This window comes from Emericellopsis atlantica (genome assembly GCF_019669845.1).
Source record: "Emericellopsis atlantica unplaced genomic scaffold F5Z01scaffold_51, whole genome shotgun sequence".
Taxonomy (NCBI): domain Eukaryota; kingdom Fungi; phylum Ascomycota; class Sordariomycetes; order Hypocreales; family Bionectriaceae; genus Emericellopsis; species Emericellopsis atlantica.
Window position 1 is genome coordinate 1 of NW_025764753.1, and position 19,930 is coordinate 19,930.

The window sequence follows — 19,930 nt, forward strand, 5'->3', positions numbered from 1 at the left end:
ACCCTAACCCTAACCCTAACCCTAACCCTAACCCTAACCCTAACCCTAACCCTAACCCTAACCCTAACCCTAACCCTAACCCTAAACCCTAACCCAAACCCTAACCCTAACCCTAACCCTAACCCTAGTAACCCTAGTATTTTACTAACTACCTTAGTATTATATATCCTATACTAGGTTTTATATATATATATTTATAGAACTTTACTTTATATCTTTCGTATAGATCGTTAATAATACGGGTAGCTAGTCCCTTAATTAAATAAACTTAATACTTTTTTTTATTAAGTATATAGACCTTATAGAAATAGTATACGTAAGAGATTTATAAAAGTTCGTAATATTTTAATACGTCTAGGTATACGCGTAGGTTATCTCCTAAGATTATTCTTTAGTCTATTACTTAATTAATTCCTCTATTTAATATCTAGGCGGGGATAACTATCTAGAGATCTTCCCCTTATAGTAAAAGGTCGTACCGATTTATCGCTATTTTTATTTAATCTCGTAGGGTTACTCGTCCGTATAGTAGGTTAGTCTTAAGTATCTATTTCTTTTATAGGAGCTCTTCGTCGCTATCTATAGAGTCGGTATTAGATAATTCTTTATCCGCGTCGTCCGGGTACTTTCTTAGTCCCTTAGTAACCTTACGTATTATAGCTAGAGCGCGAGACTTATATAGTGCCTTAAGGAACTATCCTAAGTTTTCCTTACTATCCCGATAAGTTAGGTAGCTATCGTTATAGTATCCTAATTAGTATAATACTTCGTAGGGTATTAGTTACTTTCTTACTTCTTCTCCGGCCTTCTTAATTTCCTCGAGGAACTTCTATCGTTCCTTCTCCCTAAAGGATACTATATTTTACGGGAGGCTAACGTTATATCTAGATCTAGTTATATTTAGCTATTTATACTTACTTTCTAGGATTAGTTTCTAGCCTTAGTTTCGTTCCTTTCTTAGAGACTTATAGTCTCGCGCGATATAATCTTTCTTTTCGTAATTATAATATTTAATATTCTTTTTATCTATTACGGCGAGCTTTCGTTATATAATATCTAAGTCTATAGGTCCCGCGTAAGTTCCGCTAAGAGTAATACTCTAGTAGAATTAAGGCCGACCTATATTAGGATAGATCCGATTCTTATTATTACGATCGCGGCTTAAGGTATTAATAAAGTATTATCCCTTTTTCTCGCGTCGTCGCTCGAATTATTAGTTATCGATCTTAACGGCTATCGCGATATAGCTCGCGAGGGTAGCGGGTCGGTTTTCCTTATATAACTTATCCTTAACCTCGTCTTTAAGACCTCGGTAGAAAAAGGCTATTTTATCTCCTTTACTCTTAATAATCCTAGACGCGATTTAAATAAATAAGGCGCTATAATCTAAGGCTAACCCTTTTTACTTTAACGCCTCTAGCTAGTTCTTAGCTAGGCGTTCTTTATTAATAGTCCCGAAAGTCGCCTTTAATATTTCTTTAAAGTTATTATAGTATACGAAGATATCTTTTATCTCTTATTTTCGGTATTAATAAGTATTAATTACGAAGTCCCTAAGAGTAGGTTCGAATTATATAAGAGCGGCTCCTAATAAATATCCTATTATATAGCGTACTTTATCTTCTTCTATATAAAGGATAGATAGGAAGTATTATTAGTAAGCCCTAACCTAAGTTAGGAATCCCTAAAGGTCCTTAGTCATACTATCGAATAGTCCTAGTTAGCGTAGCTTTATAATCTCTCCTAGGTCCTTACCGGTAGCCTATCGAATAATATTATTACTTATACTATTTATCTCGTTCCTTAGTTAAGCGGCCTACTAATATTATAAGGTTATCCCTTTATTAAAAGAATAGTAGGCTTTATCGTATTATTATTTATCGCGGGTCTATATATCGATAATTTACTATAGCTACCCTTATAACTCTTAGATTTATCCCTTAAGGATCTTCGTATCCTCGTTATTAGACTCGTCCGAGTCTAAGTCTATAGACTAAGCTATCTAAGAGGGCTCGGTATACTTAGCCGTGGCCTTACCCTTATCGGCGGACTTAAGGGTTATCTTAGAGGATTCGCTAGCTATAGTATTATATTACTTAAGTACTTAATATAGTAGTATACTAAATAAGAGCTATTAATATATAACGTTCGGGTTAAACTAGCTATAGGGTAGGTAGATCTAAGGTCGGTTTATAAACTAAGTATACTAGGATATCGTTAACTTAAGTAATCGGGTTATAGTCTATATACGAGATAGTAAGTCTTACGTAGATAATTATATTAATAGCTAAGAAGCTAGTAGAGACTAACTATAGCGAAGCTAGGCTTCCTATATACTAAGGTAATCACGAAGTAATTATAGTTAAATAAGAGTAATTAATAGTAATTAAATATAATTAATTACCGTGGTCGTGGTATTAAGAGTTAGTAATTAGTATAATTAGTGCGTGGTTAGTAGAAATAGTAGGTCCCTAGTCGTATAAATAGGATTCGTGCGACGAAATTATAGGGGCCCACGTGACATGCGTCAGTGGCCGCATATTAGGTCGTAATAAGTCGGTTTATAAACTAAGTATACTAAGATATCGTTAACTTAAGCGGTTAGGTTATAATTTATATACGAGATAGTAGATCTTACGTAGATAATTATAATTAATAGCTAAGGAGCTAGTAGAGACTAACTATAGTAAAGCTAGGCTTCCTATATATTAGTTATAAAAGTAAGGGCTTACGGGAGCGTCGTAATCTAGTGAGCTAGAGGTTAATATTAGAGCGTGGGCTCACGGTAAGGTCATGAGCTATAGCACGCGTACTAAGCGCGGATAGCGTGATAGGAGGAAAAAGTAGGGGGTACGTAAGAGGCGCATACGGCCGTATATTAGGTCGTAATAATTTAGCTATACGAAACACCCCCCTTCGTCGCTTTTTAACCCGCGTCGCGCTTCGGATAATAGCGTATTACTATAAGACGGATAGCTTTATACGATAAATTTCCCCGAATCTTATCGTTAAGACTAGTCCCTAGGTCTATCTCACCGAGGCAGCTATAATATAGTTCATTTCCACTAATACCTCTATTCCCGTCCCGAGAGTGCACTACTCCTTCGTCTATAACAATCGGGCATATATTATTATAGAGCGCATACAGGGCGCCGAGCTCCTAAAGATATAGACAACGCTATCTAAGTTCGATCGCGACACTATACTAGGTTAACTAAGGCGCATAATCTAGGAACTAAGATCCCTAACGCCTCCCGACATAGAAGTTAAAAGCTACGTTGGCGGCTCCTTGTATGACTCCCGCATTCCCTATGCCAGACCCCGGTTCGGGCTATTTCCAACAATTTAAGACTTCTATCGCTAGCTCCGTGATAGGTTCCGACTTAATGACTATCCTGACCGCAAAGGTGAAAAGGATTATAAAGATATCCAGGCGATGATTGCTAAGTAGGATACGCCGTGGCCGCCTCCTGTGTTTATACACGGCGATTTGAACCCTTTTAATATTTTGCTTCACGGGACGTAGGTTACTAGAATTATTGACTAGGAATTCGTAAGGTAGTACCCTTTCTACTGGGAATACACGGCTATATGGTATGGAAATCGTACCCGCCAGTGGTGGCAAGACATATTGGACAGCTTCCTCGATATATACCTAGAGGAGTTAAAGATAGAAATATTGCGTCAGAAGTGGTGGGGGGATTGTTGAAATACTAGACACTACTTGCGTCGTTCTTTCCAGCCTGAAAATTACATATAAGCTAGGTACAGATCTAATTATGTTCCTGCCTTATGCTTGCCCCCGCCCGCTTCCTATTCTTAACGCTCGTGACATAACTATTAATCTTAAGATTGATGTCTCAGCTGAGCCCCTTAATATGCAAGGTGGGTGTATTTTAGCCTTAGCGTTTGGCGCGCGCGTAAGTAAAAATAGCATGGCCAATTGAATCGACATTTTATCTCTAGCAGGACTAAGGCTTTGTTAAAGGTAAGTACTATAAAGGTCTACCTATCTCTTATTCGGGTCTTAAAGCTACTTATATAATTCGACGTCCTTGCTTAATTTCCTTTCCACTCTTAACTATAGTGAGCAATAAGAAGCGATTGTATATTGCCCTATATCCAAGCGGAGTTGTGAACAATGAGGAACGAAAGTAAGACCCACTCGACTGTCAGTGCTCTAAAGCCAGACTGACATCCTGCGTTAGATACCATTGGAGCTTCCTTGGGGGCCCTAAGATCGAAATAGAGCCGGAAGTCCCCGGTATACGGTACCATGTTAAGAATACTCCTTTTCAGGGCTGGGTGTATGAAGAAGTCCGCCTGAGAAACGTTAAGACCACCGTAGGTCTCCTAGCGCGAATCACGATTACAAAGGTCGAAGACGAGAAGCGGCTTATTGAGATATTCCGCGCCACACCGGTTGTTTAGAACGATTCTAACTGGCGCTGCCGGACATGGGTTGCCGACGCATTAGCTAGAATCTCCCAAGATAGACATGCCGTAGGTACTGCAGAGTTGGGTTGGGCGAATATTGAGGCACTCGCTCGGGACTACGTCGCGAAGAAGTCTAAACTTGGCAGATATAGTTCGGGTGCGGACATGTCGAAGGACAAGCCAACTTGGGACATGATTGAGGGGAGAGAGACTATAGCGTAATTAGGCGATTCTTGTTATGAAAGCTTTTATTGACACTATTGAAAGAGCCTAGCTAGGCATCACGTCTGGGCACTCCAGCTGATGAAGGGCGCTCTATAAGGTCGGGAATTCGCTGCAGCTGCATTCCATCTTGGCCGGACCCCACAGGCTCGATACTACCTCCGTCCAAAAAGCGCCAGTGGTCGTAGCCGCCGAGCTGCAGGACGCGAAGGAGCCTATTGAGGAGGACAAATTCCATCTTCAGCTTGATACTATAGACGACGGGCTTGTACGTCGTCTGGATCTGGAAATACCCTGCGTACTGGGTGAAGAGCAGGCTGATGTCGAGGATAATGACTAGAATATTAACAAGGATGAGGTATCTAGTCATTTTGCGCTCTTTGGGTAACCTGATGGCGAGGATTGGCTTGAGTGTGCGAATAGTCTCGAGGATATAAAACCCCGAGATAATACACTCCTGGACGCAAAACCCTGCAAGCTGGACGCGCTCGTAAATATGAAATGGCCCGATGAATACCTCAGTGAGGCGAGTGTTGGTGCCCAGAAACAGAACTGTGACGGGGACGTGGAAGATGCAGAAGCTGATGATAATCATGATCAGCACCCAGCGGGTCCGAGACTCGTCCGACACGACTAGGTGGAGGCGCGAGTAGAGGACGACCGAAAAACCGGTGACCATACCGTACCAGCCAATGCAAGTGAGGACGGCGAGCATGAAGTTGGGCCCCAAGCCGTAATAGCGGAGGAGTACGACGATGGAGTGGAGGAGGATTCCTAGGGTGGTGACCAGCATGCTCCAGAAATATAGACTATTGTGCCTTTTGAACCGGTCGAGCAGAATAATAAGAATCTCGATGCAGTTGTAGCAGGCAATGCTGAAGAAACCAGCTATTGTCATATTGATAGGAAGCGGAGCTGATATTGGACCCGATTCTCCGGCCATGTCGCCGATGTCGTCAGGTTGCACGTGTGGGGGAAGGTGAAGAGTAGTAGTAGAGAAAGAAGCTGGACTCCATTTGGCAGTCTATTTTGATGCGATCAAAAGTAAGGGACCGCCTCGCTGGAACATCCAATGCGAGCCAGACGAATTTATTACTCCGGGCTATACAAGGAGGTCCCGGACTCCCCCCTTCTTCATGCAAGCCACCAAGTTATTAGCTCGCGGTGTGTCCGCAACTACCTACTCACTAGCTATCACAGGCACGACCTTGGTTTCATTCGCCAATGCGTGCGGTTGGTCACTGACTCACGGGCGGCCTGTCATTCGACAGCTGAGAACCTGATCCTCTGTTTTAGAGTTTCGTGGCTGCGCTAATTAACAACCACCTTGTCAGAAGGAAAGGCTCATTTGCGGCCTTAGGCATTAATAGCATGTGTCTCTTTGTTCTTCCAATCCATTTCCTCAAAGAATCCGATTCTGTATGCATCACGAAAGTGAGTATTCTGGCCTATAACGAGCCCGTTCCTTGGTGTTGTGACCACTCTTCCACAATAAGCACTAGAGACTCCGCGCTCCTAGCTTCCCGTCGGCAGTCGTCTCGTCTGGACTCTGGACTCGCTTGCAGCATTCGTTCCCCACACTCCAGAGGCCCGAGCACACGGTTCTTCGAGAACAGTATGCAGCGGCGGACACCGGCAACAAAACGGTTCGGATCGGATGGACTTCTTCCATGTTGAGGGACGTGCCGCCTGTGAAGCTTCGTGTCCGCCTAGGCGCAGAAATCTCGTCCCGCGAGAATGTTAGAATCTCGGAAGCGCACATGGAATTCGTCGCTTGCACATTTGTGCAAGCAGGTGAAGATCAATGGCAGCAAAAGCCAGGTTGTCACTGGTACAAATGGCGAACTGCGTCAATCAAGGCAAGGGTCCAAAGAAAAGGAGCGTGGAGAGGTTATAAGGAAGTCGAGGATTTTAGTAAACGAGGATTTTGCATCTAACATTGAAATCTGCCCCTTGACATGCCAAGAAGGAAAGTGACTATCAATAACTTGAACTGAGGCTCTCGTCAGAGCAACGTCGGTTGCGTGGTCGCACTCGAACTTGGTTGAGCAATGCGCTGTTAATCACGTACCACACTTTTCGCACATGTGCTTTCCTAAAGCCTGACCGTTATCACTAGCCAGCCTGGGCGATGTAGGACGTTGCATTTATTTCGAAAAGCGACGCTGATAGTCCTGGGGCTTCAGTAGGCACTGGCAGACGTTTGCCGTAGGGTAAGGTATGATGCATCAGGATTCAGAATTTCAGAGGCGGCCTGTCGCAGAGTCGCAGTCGCACCCCCCGCACAAGGTCGCCTTATCGATTGTTTCCGGGCCAACCCGACTTCTAGGTATTTACGTCTCACCACGGATTGTCACTATTCCACGAATATTCCCATGGCTGCGACGCGTTTGCTTCACAATCACCAACCCCACGCGATATGAGCGACGACCCTCTCATCTTGCTCTGGCTCAGCTCTATTGATGCTGCGGTCGTGCACGCCGAAGAGAGCACTGATGAATTGGAGCGACCGAAGAAGCGACCGAGACTGCATCGACGATATCAAGCGACCTTGACTCTGAATATTGGTGAGCATTCTTTTCGGTTGTGGACCGTCACTTGCTTATTTAAGTAGCTTAAATGCCGGACTCCTACCGCCATACCGGCCGAAAGACGCGCCGAGTAAGATGGTTGACTTTTGTCTTGCGATTCGTCCTAATCTTGCCGAAGACCAGGACGCCATCGACGCCCTCCGTAAGCTGCGTCCGGGTGACTCTATTAACCATATAGAGTGGGGAATGTTGAGCAAGCGACCGATTGTAATCTCCATCGAGACTAAGCGTCATGGGGAGCAATATGATGCCGCTTTGCTCTAAATCGCCATATGGCACTCGGCCTAGTGGCGGAGCTTACGCTGGGGTGGTAGGGCACTGCCTACGTTGGACTTTCTAGCTGGCATTATTGTCTAGGGTCATGATTAGCAATTCGTCGCGTCGACTCTAGGCGAGGATGATGTCGCGGTCGTCTTCCGGCCACCGCTGTAGATTGGGGATATACGATCTGAGCAAGGCATCTACAAGCTTCTCGTCTCTCTCCAACGTTTGAGAAAGTGGGCAGAGGAGTCGTACTGGTTGTCGTTTAAGGCAGACATGCTAGGTACCCGGACAATGTCCGAAACTGAGCCAGACTCCTGAATAACAAAATAATTTATATGCAAAATATTTGCGTTCTATTATGACATCTCCCTCCCCGGAGTACCTAGATCCAGTTGCGGATCTTACCCACGACAGTCTTTAGCTTCCCGTCCGCCGGAATGCCTAACGCGGCCTCTTCCTCCTTCTCCCTCCTAATAACCTCAAACTCAGTCTTCAGATCCATCGCGTCAAGTGGGATAATCTTTGACTTGTAGCAGAACTTGAAGAACACATAGAGCACTGTCGTTGCGGCGCGGGTTAGTTAGTCTGAACCCCTCATGCAATTCATATATCAGGAGAGGTCTCGGCGGCTTACCAGCAAAGATGGCCAGATTAAGATAGCAAGTCAAGAAGCCTGCGGCCGTAAAGTTACCGTCGACGAAGACGTCGAATCCTGTTTCTCAGTCAGCGTCGAAGCTTTTGTGGCATCGTAAGGCTCGAGTCCTCGCAGGGGTGATGTGAGACGAACCCGATGTAAGGAGGACGAGGACGTTGGCAATGAGCGTGGCCCATGCGACATAGGGCTGACCAGGGCTGCGGTAAGGAAGTTCTAGTGGCAGAAACACTGTTAGCACACTCCATCGTGTCTTCGCTATGTTGTGGAGGGGCAGACTGACGATCTCGGGAGTAACCCTGGGCCTTCAGTCCGGCGTAGAAGCGGAGGTAGGTGACTTGAATGACAACCCAGCCAATCAGACCCGAAACGGTCGTGATGTTGACGAACCACCCAAAGACGACGGATGAGTCGGTGCCGACGTTGAGGTAAACAAGCGGGAGGAGGAGGCAGGTCATTCCAACTGCATAGTGAGGTGTGCCGTATCGGTTGCATCTCTGGAGGAAGGCTGGGGCGTGACCGTCGCGGCTGAGTCCGTAGAGGGTGCGCGAGGCGAAGAAGATGCAGGCGGACCCAGCACTGATGGCCGAGGTATAGACGACGCCGTTGATGATGGAGGGGAGGACGGACACGCCGGCGCGCTCAAAGGCAATGATAAATGGTGACTGGGCTGCGTTGCCTGTCGATACGGAGAGCGAGGGATCATTGTATTTACTGCAGGTCTCCAGTTAGCCCGAGGCTTCTAAGCTAAAGAGGCGACTTACACGATCATGCCAACAATCAGGATGCTAAGGAAGTAGAAGAGGAAGACGCGCAGAAAGGTCTTTCGAGTCGCGGCCGGGATGATCTTACGGGGTTGGCGTGTCTCAGAGCCGGAGATGGCGACGATCTGGACGTTTCCAAAGCTGAAGGCGGCGGTGAGTAGGACCTTCCAGAAGGCCAGGAAGCGTCCGGCGGATCCCGTCATGATGTACTCGTTGAAGGCGCCCGGGTTCTCCCAGTAGGCGAAGCCGATGCGTTTCCCGTCAGGGCCGCCGCCGAGGTCGATGACGAGCCCACCGATAATGAGGGCAATGATGAGCATGATTTTTAGGGAGGCAAAAATAACTTCGGACTGTGTTTTGGTCAGCCAGACACGCCAGCAAGGCACTACAGTTGAGTCTCACCTCTCCATAAAGCCTGACACCTAGGAAGTTAAGGACGACGATACAGACGGAGAAGATAGTGATCCACACAGCCGGGTGGACAGACGTGTTCCAGAACTGGATAATGGTCGCCGCTGCGCTCATGTCCGTCGGGACGACAATAGCCATCGTGTACCCTACGGAGAAATGGTCAGCCCAGGAGTCAGGAATCAGGATGGCCCAGGAGAGCAATCTTTGGGAACGGAAGAGGACTTGCAGAAGTTCCAGCCGACAGCGGCTCCGAGAGCGGGCTCAACAAAGTGCGTTGCGTGACGGACGAAACCGCCAGTCTTGGTGTTACGACCTGGTCCCTCGTAACCCCCTATAAGCAGCTATTACGCCTGTATTGATCGCTCGTCGTTCGATCAATGCCTGATCTTTTGCCCATGGCGCAACGGTTAGGCGTAACCGTTATAATTTGATCGAACGACGAGCTGGTGGCCCGGTCGGGCAGGGGGCTGCTGTTCGAGGTCCACTGTTCGAGCCCCGCCGCTAACAAGGCTCCGCGTGAATAGCTTGGGCATGACTATTGCGGAACGCCTTGGGGGTCAGTAGCTGCTAGGATCGCGCTAGCGAGGCTAGTGCGTGGAGAGCCTAGGAGGTCGGGACGACCTCTTGGAGGAGGGGAGCTAATGTTACGACCTGGTCCCTCGTAACCCCCTATAAGCAGCTATTACGCCTGTATTGATCGCTCGTCGTTCGATCAATGCCTGATCTTTTGCCCATGGCGCAACGGTTAGGCGTAACCGTTACACTTGGGCATAAAGGTGGTGATCTCGCCCGTGGTATAGGATACTCCGAGCGTGACAAGACCCATGAAGGTGTAGGCGAGAAGAGCGCCAGCGGGACCAGCGATGTAAAGCACCTTGCCTGACCCGAGGAAGAGACCGGTTCCCTTGTTAATTGTCAGCATGTTTCACCCAAGTGGTACTTTTTCTACCCAGGACAACGTACAATCATGCCAGCAATGGCAATCATGTTGATATGTCGAGAACTCAGGTCGCGCTTGATCTCCTCGGGTGGCTCAGCGTGGATAGATCCGTGGCCGCTGAGGCTCGCCTCCATGTCGGTGGCCGCGATAAAAGCGCTTGGGCTCTTTGAGTCGTCCATGGCCGAGGCTGGTGGAATAGTGCAGGTGTCAATGTGAGGCGCGCGCGCGCGTGGCGGTGGGTCTGTCTGTCTGCAGGTGTGCTCGATAGATGCTGAGGCACCAGTGCTGATGAAGGGGGCGAAGAATAGCAGGAAGACGCAATTGAATAGAGTGCAGACCGCGAGTTCAAGCGATAGATCGTCTAGCCCGCCTGTGACCTTCGGAGGGAGAGCCAGTCAGGGATATTTGAAGAGGAGGGTCGACTGACCTTTGGGGGATGACTCTATCCGAAGAGCGATAGCTATCATGTCATGTCCTTGGATAGGCTCGCCCAAAGTCCACAGCCGCGCCCGCAGGCCATGTGGCCACGGCAGCCCGTGGACTATGGGGTAGTTCTAGTCTAGCCCCTCGTTATCTCCGCCTATCTGCTCTACTCCAGCCCTGGCCCACACATTGATAAGACGGGGGGAAAGAGGATGCTATGAATGGTCGTTGGGGGGGGGGGGGCTAGGTCTCCTTGGCCGTTAGGACGCCGGCGTCGGCCCTACCTCTGGGCTAAACTAGATTGCCGGCAGGGCACGTCGCCGGCAATAACCTCAAGTCCGTCGGCCATCGCCTCCTCCCGAGTCCCGATGAATGCCGTGAGCCGGTGGCGGCAACGACTGTCACTTCCCCCGCACCTCGTCGACAGCCATAGCGGGTGATGCACGATTCATGTTGGGAACCATCCGGGATTAAAAAGACCCGGGTCTTGCGTGTGGGCAACGAGTCCCCCGGCGCCAGACCCGAGTCGACTCAGACGACTGCAGCAACTTTGGGCAGACATGGCGACTGACGACTCATTCAAGCTCTATGACCTCCGGGTCGAAGTCTCGTGCCCTGCAGGCAAGAGAATCATGTGTGGGGCCCGCGAGGGAGACTACTTCACCCTCCAGGGCGAGATGCTCCATTTGCCGCCTGGCCAGGGCATCAGCATCTACAGCCTGGGTATGTGATGTGGCGAGAGACTCTCCAAGGGGAGACAGGCGAGGGGCGAACGAGAAGATGGAGGCGAACAGAGCTGACAGGTTGACAGCGTCCGTGCTGCCTCTCCTCCCAGCCAAGCAACGTGTCACTGACGCCAATGACTGGATGACGACGGATGCTCTGATTGCTTGTCCGGATCCGAACTGTCCGTCCCAGCTCAGGATTGTCCGGGAAGGTGTCCGTGTCTTCAAGCACTCTGAGACCACCGTGTTGCCCTTGAACACTCCATCGACACCATCTGGTGCGTAACCTGGATAGATCGAGAATGGGTGGCCGGTATGGAAATGCGGAAATCATGGAATGTGTCTGTCACATAGTAGCAAGCTAGTCTGCAACCACAGCTTCCAATCCATGATGATGCTCATGTTACATGCACACATACAGCTGAGATTCACCATTGCCTCGTTGGACGCTGCTCACATAGTCTACGTGTAGAAGCCACCCTCCTGGGCCGGAGGTACAGATTCTGTCGCCGCACCACCCCAGAGGGCGCCCTCACCGAAAATGGCGTCAAGGCCCCCAAAGTCGTCGTCATCGAAGAAGACGGCCGGGCCCGGCATCGACGTGGCAGCAATGGTCCAGTCTCGCATGAGAGAAACTCCTCCGTCACTAGGCAACTTGTGCATGTGGCCTGGCTGTTCCTTGCGGGCAACAGGAGTGGATTGAGCATGGGCTTGCTCACCTTTCCTCACAAAATACCGGGCGATGATCCTGTCGAGGAACTCGGCTTGTAGGGCGCAGCTCGTGCCTGGCAAGACTGGGTGTTGGCGCAGCGCTTGGGCGGCGCCTCGAATGGCGTCGCCAATCTCGGGTTCGATCTGTGCTGTGATAGACGACGGGACAGACAGGATCTTTTGAAAAGAAGACAACATGTCAATATTGCGGATTTCACCTATACAAACACACCCATACTGCCAGAAACAAAAAAGAAAGGGACTGACCTTAATGAGAAAGGTAACGCAGTACGCAGTCATGACGTGAACAGAATCCTGGGCGAGATGGATGCACGACGAGAAGCGACACAGCAGATGCAACATCTCGAGGGCGCTCGAGTAGCTCGTCCAGAAGGCCTCAAAGTTGAGGAAGAGATCCTGCTCCTTGCGCGACAAGACCTCCTGAAGCGGTAGCGAGAATAGCTGGAGACGGAGATGGGCTCCATAGAAGTGGATGAGAAATTGATGACAGCTCTCTGCAACAACACACGGTCAGTAAGCACAGACACCGTCAAAGGGGCGATTATTAGCCAGCCCCAGGTTTGAATGGGCGCAACTCACCCTGCGAAGCCGCCTTAATCCATTTGGCTTCCCACTCCTCAATCCTCCCCTTAATCACGGCCAGCAAAGACTCGAGAGGATAGAGGCGGCCGCTGCCGCCCTTGGTCGGACGGTCCCCCAGCAGCTTGAACACCTCCGAGGTCAGGAGCCGCAACACGACAAAGGCCCCCAAGAGACAATCGCCCGGTGCCGCCAGCGGGTCCTTGCACCACGCCTCTACGGACTCGGTAAAGTCACTGCGCTCAATTATCCAAGGCTTGCCTGTCTGGAGGCTCATACTAGATTCTCCGTCAGCCTCTGGCGGATTTCGAGATAAAAAGGGGCGTGGAGGACTAAGGACGGCTCACCTCCGATCGTACACAAAGAGGACGTGCCACGTGCGCTCGCGGTTGCGGACCTCGAGCTTCTGCATCTCTGTCATGGGGCTTCCAGCGGCGCTGCTACCCGCGTACCGCGTCAGCCGGTGCCAGCCCAGCTCCATGCCCATGCGGACGGCATAGCCGAGTGAGATCCAGGCACGATCGTCGTCGGGCGTCTTCCAGTACGTCAGGATCACGACAGCTTGTGCCGTCTCGGTCGACTTGCGCCCGCGTCGGAAGCCATCAACCAGCAAATCCTCGGCATACGAGAGCAGGCGCTCATGCAGGGGCGGGTTGAAGACCCTGGCGGCGACAGCCAGGATAGCCGACACAAGAAACGGCGACTTATGCCGAACGTATGCGAGGGTGTGCAGCTGGGGGTCCAGCTGGCTGATATAGGGGTTCAAGTTGGCCATGAAGCTAGGCCATTGTCAACAACGCCTTTTCCTGGACGTATAAGATGGCTCGTTTACCTGTTGAAGAGCGACGAGGCCGCCGACAAGCTAAGGAGGCCGCGCTGCACAGGGTCCGCGGACGGCAGGGAGGAGAATGGGTCAGCGCCTCGGTCGGGGACGGCGGGATCGGTCGTGCTGAGGATGTTGCGCAGCGAGAAGCGACCCCGGGACATGGCATGGTCCAGCAGGCCCGACGGCTGCAGGGGTCCTGTCTCCCAACCCGGGGCATCCAGCACCTGCTGACGGGAATGAGAGATCTGTGAAGGGCCAGGCGTTGCAGCCGCAGTGGAAGCAGCGACAGCAGCAGTTGACGTTGGTTCATGGGGCGGGTAGGGGGCCACTGGAGACTGGGAGGGTGATCGCGTCACGGAGGCTGTGGCATTGTCCTTTGAAAACCTTTGAGTGCGTTAATGAGCCGATCTTTGACACTCGCCTCTCCGCCATGCAGCCTGGATAGCATCGAACAGAGCAAGACGAGACTGACCTTGTGCCGGGCCTTCTCCCGCGCTGATGTTCCCGAAACACGCAGTCCAGCGACTTGCGCGTACATCGCTGACATCGAGACTCTCCCGTCCGCAACATGCACCTCGTCTTGATGCGCCTGCAGGGCATGCACGCCCGGGCCGATCGAATCCGTTCCTCAGGCATAGCCGCTGCTGTCTGACTTGGGAGCGATTGATTTGTGCTGGGCTGTAGTCGTTCGCAGTCCGCCAGGACGATTGAACGTAGAAGAGACCGGCCCGACGGTAGGCTTTATAACACCGGGCGGCAATCAAAACGATAGGCCGTCATATGCAGATAGGAGATTGGCTGGCTGGTTATCGGTATCCTGATTCCTGTGGTCATTATAAATGCCTCGAATGAGTCTCCACACTCACAGTCCACTGTGTTAGGCGACGCAGTGGCGATACCGGAGGCGGATAACCGGCCGGCTGGAGGCTGGACCCTGCAGGAGAACAAAAACGCCGGTGTGATTTGATTGACTGGTTGGTCCTGAATCCTGATCTGGAATCGGCTGGGCGTTCATGGTGGATCGCATTGCTGACTCTCCAAATACATCACCATCGCCTGGGACCTGGGTGACTCGGCATCTTATGTCCGTAGACAGAGAGTGATGGTCCATCACTGATTACCTGCAACCATCAGACCGCCTGACTGCAGAGTACAGGAGTTCTCCAAATACCCAACGCCACGAACACTCGCCGATTCAACCAGAGTAACCTCCTACACGACAGTGTAGCCACAGGCACCATGAAGATGGATGTCGCGAGCTTGAAAGGGCCCGGCGTTGCCAAGAGCGCCCATGTCAACATGATGACCGACACCATCATCACCAACATGTCGCCTGCCGGACTGCGCATTATCATGAGGTCCCTGCTGGCAGCCCATCCCAGTGCGGTGTCAACCTTTGAGGCGGAAACGAGGAGATATATCACGGCCACAATGATGCCAGACACCGACACCACGACGATCCCAGCGCCAGACAGCAGCAGCGGGCTGGAGACGCTCAAGACGCGGCTGCAGACCATCCGGTGCATGATTGGGTGCGGACTCTGTTTCCAGAGCCTGCCTTTGCTGGGCGATCTCGCGACTCAGGCTGTCCAGATGTGTGTACCGACCTCACAGGGCGATGAAAACGCCACACCAAACGCACTGCGCGACGACTTTCTGGCGGCTGTGGATGGCGACGTTGTCCAGGCCGTGACCGCCATAGAGAAGTCACTCGTGTCAGATCGGGGGCGGCGTACCCTGTCCAGCGATGAGCGGCAAGCGGTTACAGGCGTGTATCAGACCCTGCGTGACTGCCACGCCATGACGGCCGAGAGAAGGCTCGAGTTTCCATACACGAGGGCGTTTCTCGCCACGGCTGGCATGCTAGGCGAGAAAGCCACTCTTGGTGACAAGGAGACCGCCGCGCCAGCCGAGGCTAACCCAGGGGACGCCACTGACAGCAACGGCGATGGCCATGGCAATGGCTACGAGAAGTTTGCCCTCAACGGCCGACAACTACCCCGTATCTTCGCGGGGCTCTGGCAGCTCTCCAGCTCCGCATGGGGCTCGGCGCCCACGTCCAAGATCATCTCACATCTCTCTTCCCACGTTACGAGCGGCCTTACTGCCTTTGACATGGCCGACCACTATGGTGACGCTGAGATCCTGGTTGTGAGTTGAACACCTGTATGCATAGTTCTGTCTGCTCATCGGTTTCGTGCGCAGGGCATGTTTTTGTCCTCGAATCCTCGACGGGACAGAGTATTCGCAGCGACAAAGCTCTGCGTCTTTCACCCCATGACCGTGACGAGGGAGGCCATCAAGGCCAACATCACGGAGAGGTGTCGGAGACTTCAGTCGGAGCGTCTCGATCTGTTGCAATTCCACTGGCAAGATGTATGATGTCTCTTTCTTTGTTCCTTGGCCGTTGGAAGCAGAAGCTTACAGGACGACAGTACGACGACCCGCAGTACCTAGACGCCCTTAGGTTCATCGCAGAGGACGAGAGGGTGCTAACCCTGGGCCTGTGCAACTTTGATACGGAGCACCTCGAGAAGGTCGTTGCTGCTGGTATCAAGATTCACACGAATCAGGTTCAGGTATGGTCAAGCCCCTGTTCAGTGTGACACTTGATTCTGACGCGCAGAACAGTTCTCGCTTGTCGACTCCCGTCCCACCGCCTCGATGGGTCCCGTCTGTGAGAAGCACGGCGTCAAGCTCCTGACGTACGGGACACTGGTAAGATTCCCTGTGCCCAACGAGAGGGCTTAGTGTCTCGTTGATTGCCAGCCTCTAACGCGCATGCAATCTAGTGTGGTGGTTTCCTATCCGACAAGTGGGTTGGAAAGCCAGAGCCGGGCCTCTACGAGGAGTCCATCACTCCTAGTCAACGCAAGGTATGTCAGCTCTGAGTTCCATCGACTTCGTTCCGTCTTGATGTCTGACACCCAAGACAGTACCACGGCGTCATACGTGCATGGGGTGGTTGGTCCCTGTTCCAGCAGCTCCTGCAAGTTCTCGCCGCCATCGCCACCAAGCACGGTGTCAGTATCTCCAACGTGGCGACCCGGTGGGTGCTCGACTTCCCCTACGTCGGGGCCGTCCTTGTCGGCACACGCGTAGGTATTAGTGAGCACATTGAGGAGAACGCGGCTAGCTTTGGCTGGTCCCTAGACAGGGAGGACAAGGCGCAGATTGATGGGATCCTGGCAGTGAGTCAGAGGCAACAGATGTTGGAATCCATGGGCGACTGTGGTGGGGAATATCGATGAGCTCTGTGACCCAGCAAGGGTCGGGTTTATCCCATCTATCACCTGTGGCGCCCATAGTGCCTCGACCACCAGGACTAACCTGGCTCTATCGTTTGACTACGCACCATAACATCGAATGGAAATAACAAGGACTTAGTAGTCCTTTTCCCTTCAGGAACGAGATGCTATAGTCGGCGGCTGGCCGGAAATCGAACGTCATCGAAAGGCGAACGCTGACTTAGGATCGTTCCACTGCCCTGTGCACATGCGGGCGAGCCCAAGGAAAAAACCGAGAAGAACTGCAGTTGAGCGATGGAAGACCCGTACATCTGACCTGCCGCAGTCGGTCCCATCGACTGATACTAATAAGACTCGGTCTGGGAGAAGAGCTACTAATGCAATAGAGAGCCGGTCATGTATTGCATTAGGCATAACCCTCGCCTCCCTCGCTTGGTATTGAAAACGTGCAGGGCATGGCTACGGAAGCGGAACAGTCTAGGGTACAAAAGAAAACAGCATTGATATTTCATAAAACTCGCTTCAAACTTTCCCTGCTGCAGCACAACTCACTGGATTGCAAGACCCGCTCGCAATTGGTCCGGACAGCAGCAACCACCCGGTTCTCGGACGACGTAAGAATCCCAAGGCGCCGAGGAAGACTATCCCTCTGCTCATTGTCGCCATGTGACACTCTTGTCATCATTTACATGGTAAAAGTGCCCGGTTGCCTTATCGAACGTCCAATAATCCGCAGGCCGGCTACTAACGGAGTGGTGTGTGTTGTAGCGATTACGATAGTAATCGGCATCCTGGGCCGCTTGCTCTGCAAGTCGTTCATGTCGTCTGCGTTGCCCGGCATTTTGGTATCCGTAGGGATGATTTGTTAAGAAAGTTCGTCGCGCTTGCGTGTTCCTGGGAGTGTGACGACCAGGTTAGTGTTACGACCTGGTCCCTCGTAACCCCCTATAAGCAGCTATTACGCCTGTATTGATCGCTCGTCATTCGATCAATGCCTGATCTTTTGCCCATGGCGCAACGGTTAGGCGTAACCGTTACAATTTGATCGAAAAGAGCTGGTGGCCCGGTCGGGCAGGGGGCTGCTGTTCAAGGTCCACTGTTCGAGCCCCGCCGCTAACAAGGCTCCGCGCGAATAGCTTGGGCATGACTATTGCGGAACGCCTTGGGGGTCAGTAGCTGCTAGGATCGCGCTAGCGAGGCTAGTGCGTGGAGAGCCTAGGAGGTCGGGACGACCTCTTGGAGGAGGGGAGCTAATGTTACGACCTGGTCCCTCGTAACCCCCTATAAGCAGCTATTACGCCTGTATTGATCGCTCGTCATTCGATCAATGCCTGATCTTTTGCCCATGGCGCAACGGTTAGGCGTAACCGTTATAGTTAGCGAAACCACGATTGGCGCTTCCGTTTAGTACCCGCGAATCAAGCGGCACTTACATGTTAGTGTCTGTTGCCGCCTCCGCAGCCGGGTACACGAGCTTTCCATGCTATTGCTCCGACAGGGTGTCGATGGGAACTCTGCGTCCTCCCGCATAGCGGTTATATTCCTGCTAATAGGTCTTCTATGACGTTCGGGTTAGACTAACTATAGGGTAGGTAGATCTAAAGTCGGTTTATAAACTAAGTATACTAGGATATCGTTAACTTAAGCGGTCGGGTTATAGTCTATATACGAGATAGTAGATCTTACGTAGACTATTATATTAATAGCTAAAGAGCTAGTAGAGACTAACTATAGCGAAGCTAGGCTTCCTATATACTAAGTTAATATTATATAGTCGACGATAGTCGACTATCGTTTACGAGCGCCTTTATAGTATAGTCGACTATAATCGCTAATTACCTATAGTCGTCTATCCTATATAGTATACGGGTAATATATAATAAGAGGAAAAAAACAGGGGGGCACGTAAGAGGCGTATATAGTCGTATATCGGGTCGTAATATAATATCTCCCCTTCCGAGATTCTATCCTAGAATTAGCTAAAACCTATTAGTTATCCTTTATAAGTTATATTCGGTAACTTCTTTCTTTTATTATACTTAACCGTATATAGAAACGTCTATTTTCTTATAAGAGAACTAACGACTCGTGTCGCGCTATTCTAATTAAAGCTATTTATTTTAATAATTCTAAGAGCGAGATACCTTATACTCGTTATTATCGCGCTAAGCGTATTTATCGTATAAGTAATAATTCCCGTCGTTATATATTATATATCGAAATAAAGAAGATTTATAATAGTACTAGCGTGGTATCGTACCGTAAGTACTATATATATTTTTTATATATATACTAACTTACGTTCTAGTAACGCGTGCGGTATCTAAGTAAAAATAAGTAAAAGCGGATTTAGAAAAATCTAAGAGGGAGCTCTAAGAGGCTCTAGGGCGCGTTTAGCGTCTTCGTCGCTAATAAGAATTACTTCGAAGTCGGACCTCGGAGTTAGTATCTTATAATATACGTGAGTTAGATAAGGAGGATAGGGTGCGTTCTTAGGAAGAGGCTATTCTTAAGGAGTAATAGGTAGTTAGGCGTGCTTAGGAATTAAGTATATTTAGGGTTATCGATTAAAGCATAATACCCGATATATTTCTTTTTAATAATACTATCGTAATAAGTAATAGTAATTCTTAAGGTATTTAGCGGGTTCCTATATATTTTCGCTACTTATATAGCCTTTCTATTTAATAAGGTATTTAACTTCCCTATCTATTATTTATTTATCGATAATTTATTTAAGTTCGTAGAGTTCTTCGAGGACTTTTAGTTCGTAGTTTATTTTTACGTTTTATAGTACTTTTTTAAGTAATAAGATATAAAAAACTAAGTATATTTTTATACTTAAGGGTAGCGAAAGCTTATAGTTAGTATCTAAGATAACTTCGTTAATTTTAAATAGTCTAAGCTTTTTATAGTCGAGCTTTAATAAGGGTCGAGTTATTATAAAATTTTTACGTAATAAGTAAACTATATCTCCCCTCTAAAAGATCGGTCCTTTTGATCTTTTTTAGTTATAGTATTTCGATATTCGTGCACGTATAAATTCGAGTTATTTTTTTATATATTCGTATAATAAGCGTAGCTAGTCTATTTTAAGTATAGCTTTTTTAGTAAGA

General features: G+C 49.7%; 7 protein-coding genes across 7 annotated transcripts; 3 read left to right on the top strand and 4 right to left on the bottom strand.

Moving 5' to 3' along the window:
* Positions 1-3,293: 3,293 nt before the first annotated feature.
* F5Z01DRAFT_745957 (uncharacterized protein) lies at positions 3,294-4,659 on the top strand (the record flags this gene model as incomplete). Its single annotated transcript, XM_046266941.1, has 4 exons — positions 3,294-3,324; positions 3,408-3,447; positions 4,209-4,422; positions 4,519-4,659. The coding sequence occupies 4 exons, from the start codon at positions 3,294-3,296 to the stop codon at positions 4,657-4,659; spliced, it is 426 nt and encodes a 141-aa protein (XP_046113661.1).
* Positions 4,660-4,711: 52 nt separating this feature from the next.
* Positions 4,712-5,626, bottom strand: F5Z01DRAFT_696896 (uncharacterized protein; the record flags this gene model as incomplete). Its single annotated transcript, XM_046266295.1, has 1 exon — positions 4,712-5,626. Exon 1 carries the CDS (start codon positions 5,600-5,602, stop codon positions 4,712-4,714), a length of 891 nt encoding a protein of 296 aa, XP_046113662.1. The 5' UTR covers positions 5,603-5,626.
* A 2,270-nt stretch (positions 5,627-7,896) lies between these two features.
* F5Z01DRAFT_678420 (amino acid permease/ SLC12A domain-containing protein) lies at positions 7,897-9,479 on the bottom strand (the record flags this gene model as incomplete). Its single annotated transcript, XM_046265443.1, has 6 exons — positions 7,897-8,072; positions 8,149-8,226; positions 8,302-8,382; positions 8,450-8,880; positions 8,931-9,280; positions 9,333-9,479. 6 exons carry the CDS (start codon positions 9,477-9,479, stop codon positions 7,897-7,899), a joined length of 1,263 nt encoding a protein of 420 aa, XP_046113663.1.
* Positions 9,480-10,086: 607 nt separating this feature from the next.
* On the bottom strand, positions 10,087-10,460 carry F5Z01DRAFT_640900 (uncharacterized protein; the record flags this gene model as incomplete). Its single annotated transcript, XM_046262544.1, has 2 exons — positions 10,087-10,245; positions 10,305-10,460. The coding sequence occupies 2 exons, from the start codon at positions 10,458-10,460 to the stop codon at positions 10,087-10,089; spliced, it is 315 nt and encodes a 104-aa protein (XP_046113664.1).
* Positions 10,461-11,264: 804 nt separating this feature from the next.
* Positions 11,265-11,715, top strand: F5Z01DRAFT_631118 (uncharacterized protein; the record flags this gene model as incomplete). Its single annotated transcript, XM_046261765.1, has 2 exons — positions 11,265-11,427; positions 11,516-11,715. The coding sequence occupies 2 exons, from the start codon at positions 11,265-11,267 to the stop codon at positions 11,713-11,715; spliced, it is 363 nt and encodes a 120-aa protein (XP_046113665.1).
* An 88-nt stretch (positions 11,716-11,803) lies between these two features.
* On the bottom strand, positions 11,804-14,378 carry F5Z01DRAFT_466672 (uncharacterized protein). Its single transcript, XM_046259960.1, has 6 exons — positions 14,039-14,378; positions 13,573-13,950; positions 13,088-13,519; positions 12,741-13,018; positions 12,408-12,655; positions 11,804-12,317 (listed from the first exon to the last, which is right to left on the bottom strand). The coding sequence occupies exons 1-6, from the start codon at positions 14,200-14,202 to the stop codon at positions 11,892-11,894; spliced, it is 1,926 nt and encodes a 641-aa protein (XP_046113666.1). The 5' UTR covers positions 14,203-14,378; the 3' UTR covers positions 11,804-11,891.
* A 433-nt stretch (positions 14,379-14,811) lies between these two features.
* Positions 14,812-16,817, top strand: F5Z01DRAFT_631121 (aldo/keto reductase; the record flags this gene model as incomplete). Its single annotated transcript, XM_046261767.1, has 6 exons — positions 14,812-15,717; positions 15,772-15,942; positions 16,002-16,145; positions 16,198-16,284; positions 16,359-16,442; positions 16,503-16,817. 6 exons carry the CDS (start codon positions 14,812-14,814, stop codon positions 16,815-16,817), a joined length of 1,707 nt encoding a protein of 568 aa, XP_046113667.1.
* Positions 16,818-19,930: the final 3,113 nt, after the last annotated feature.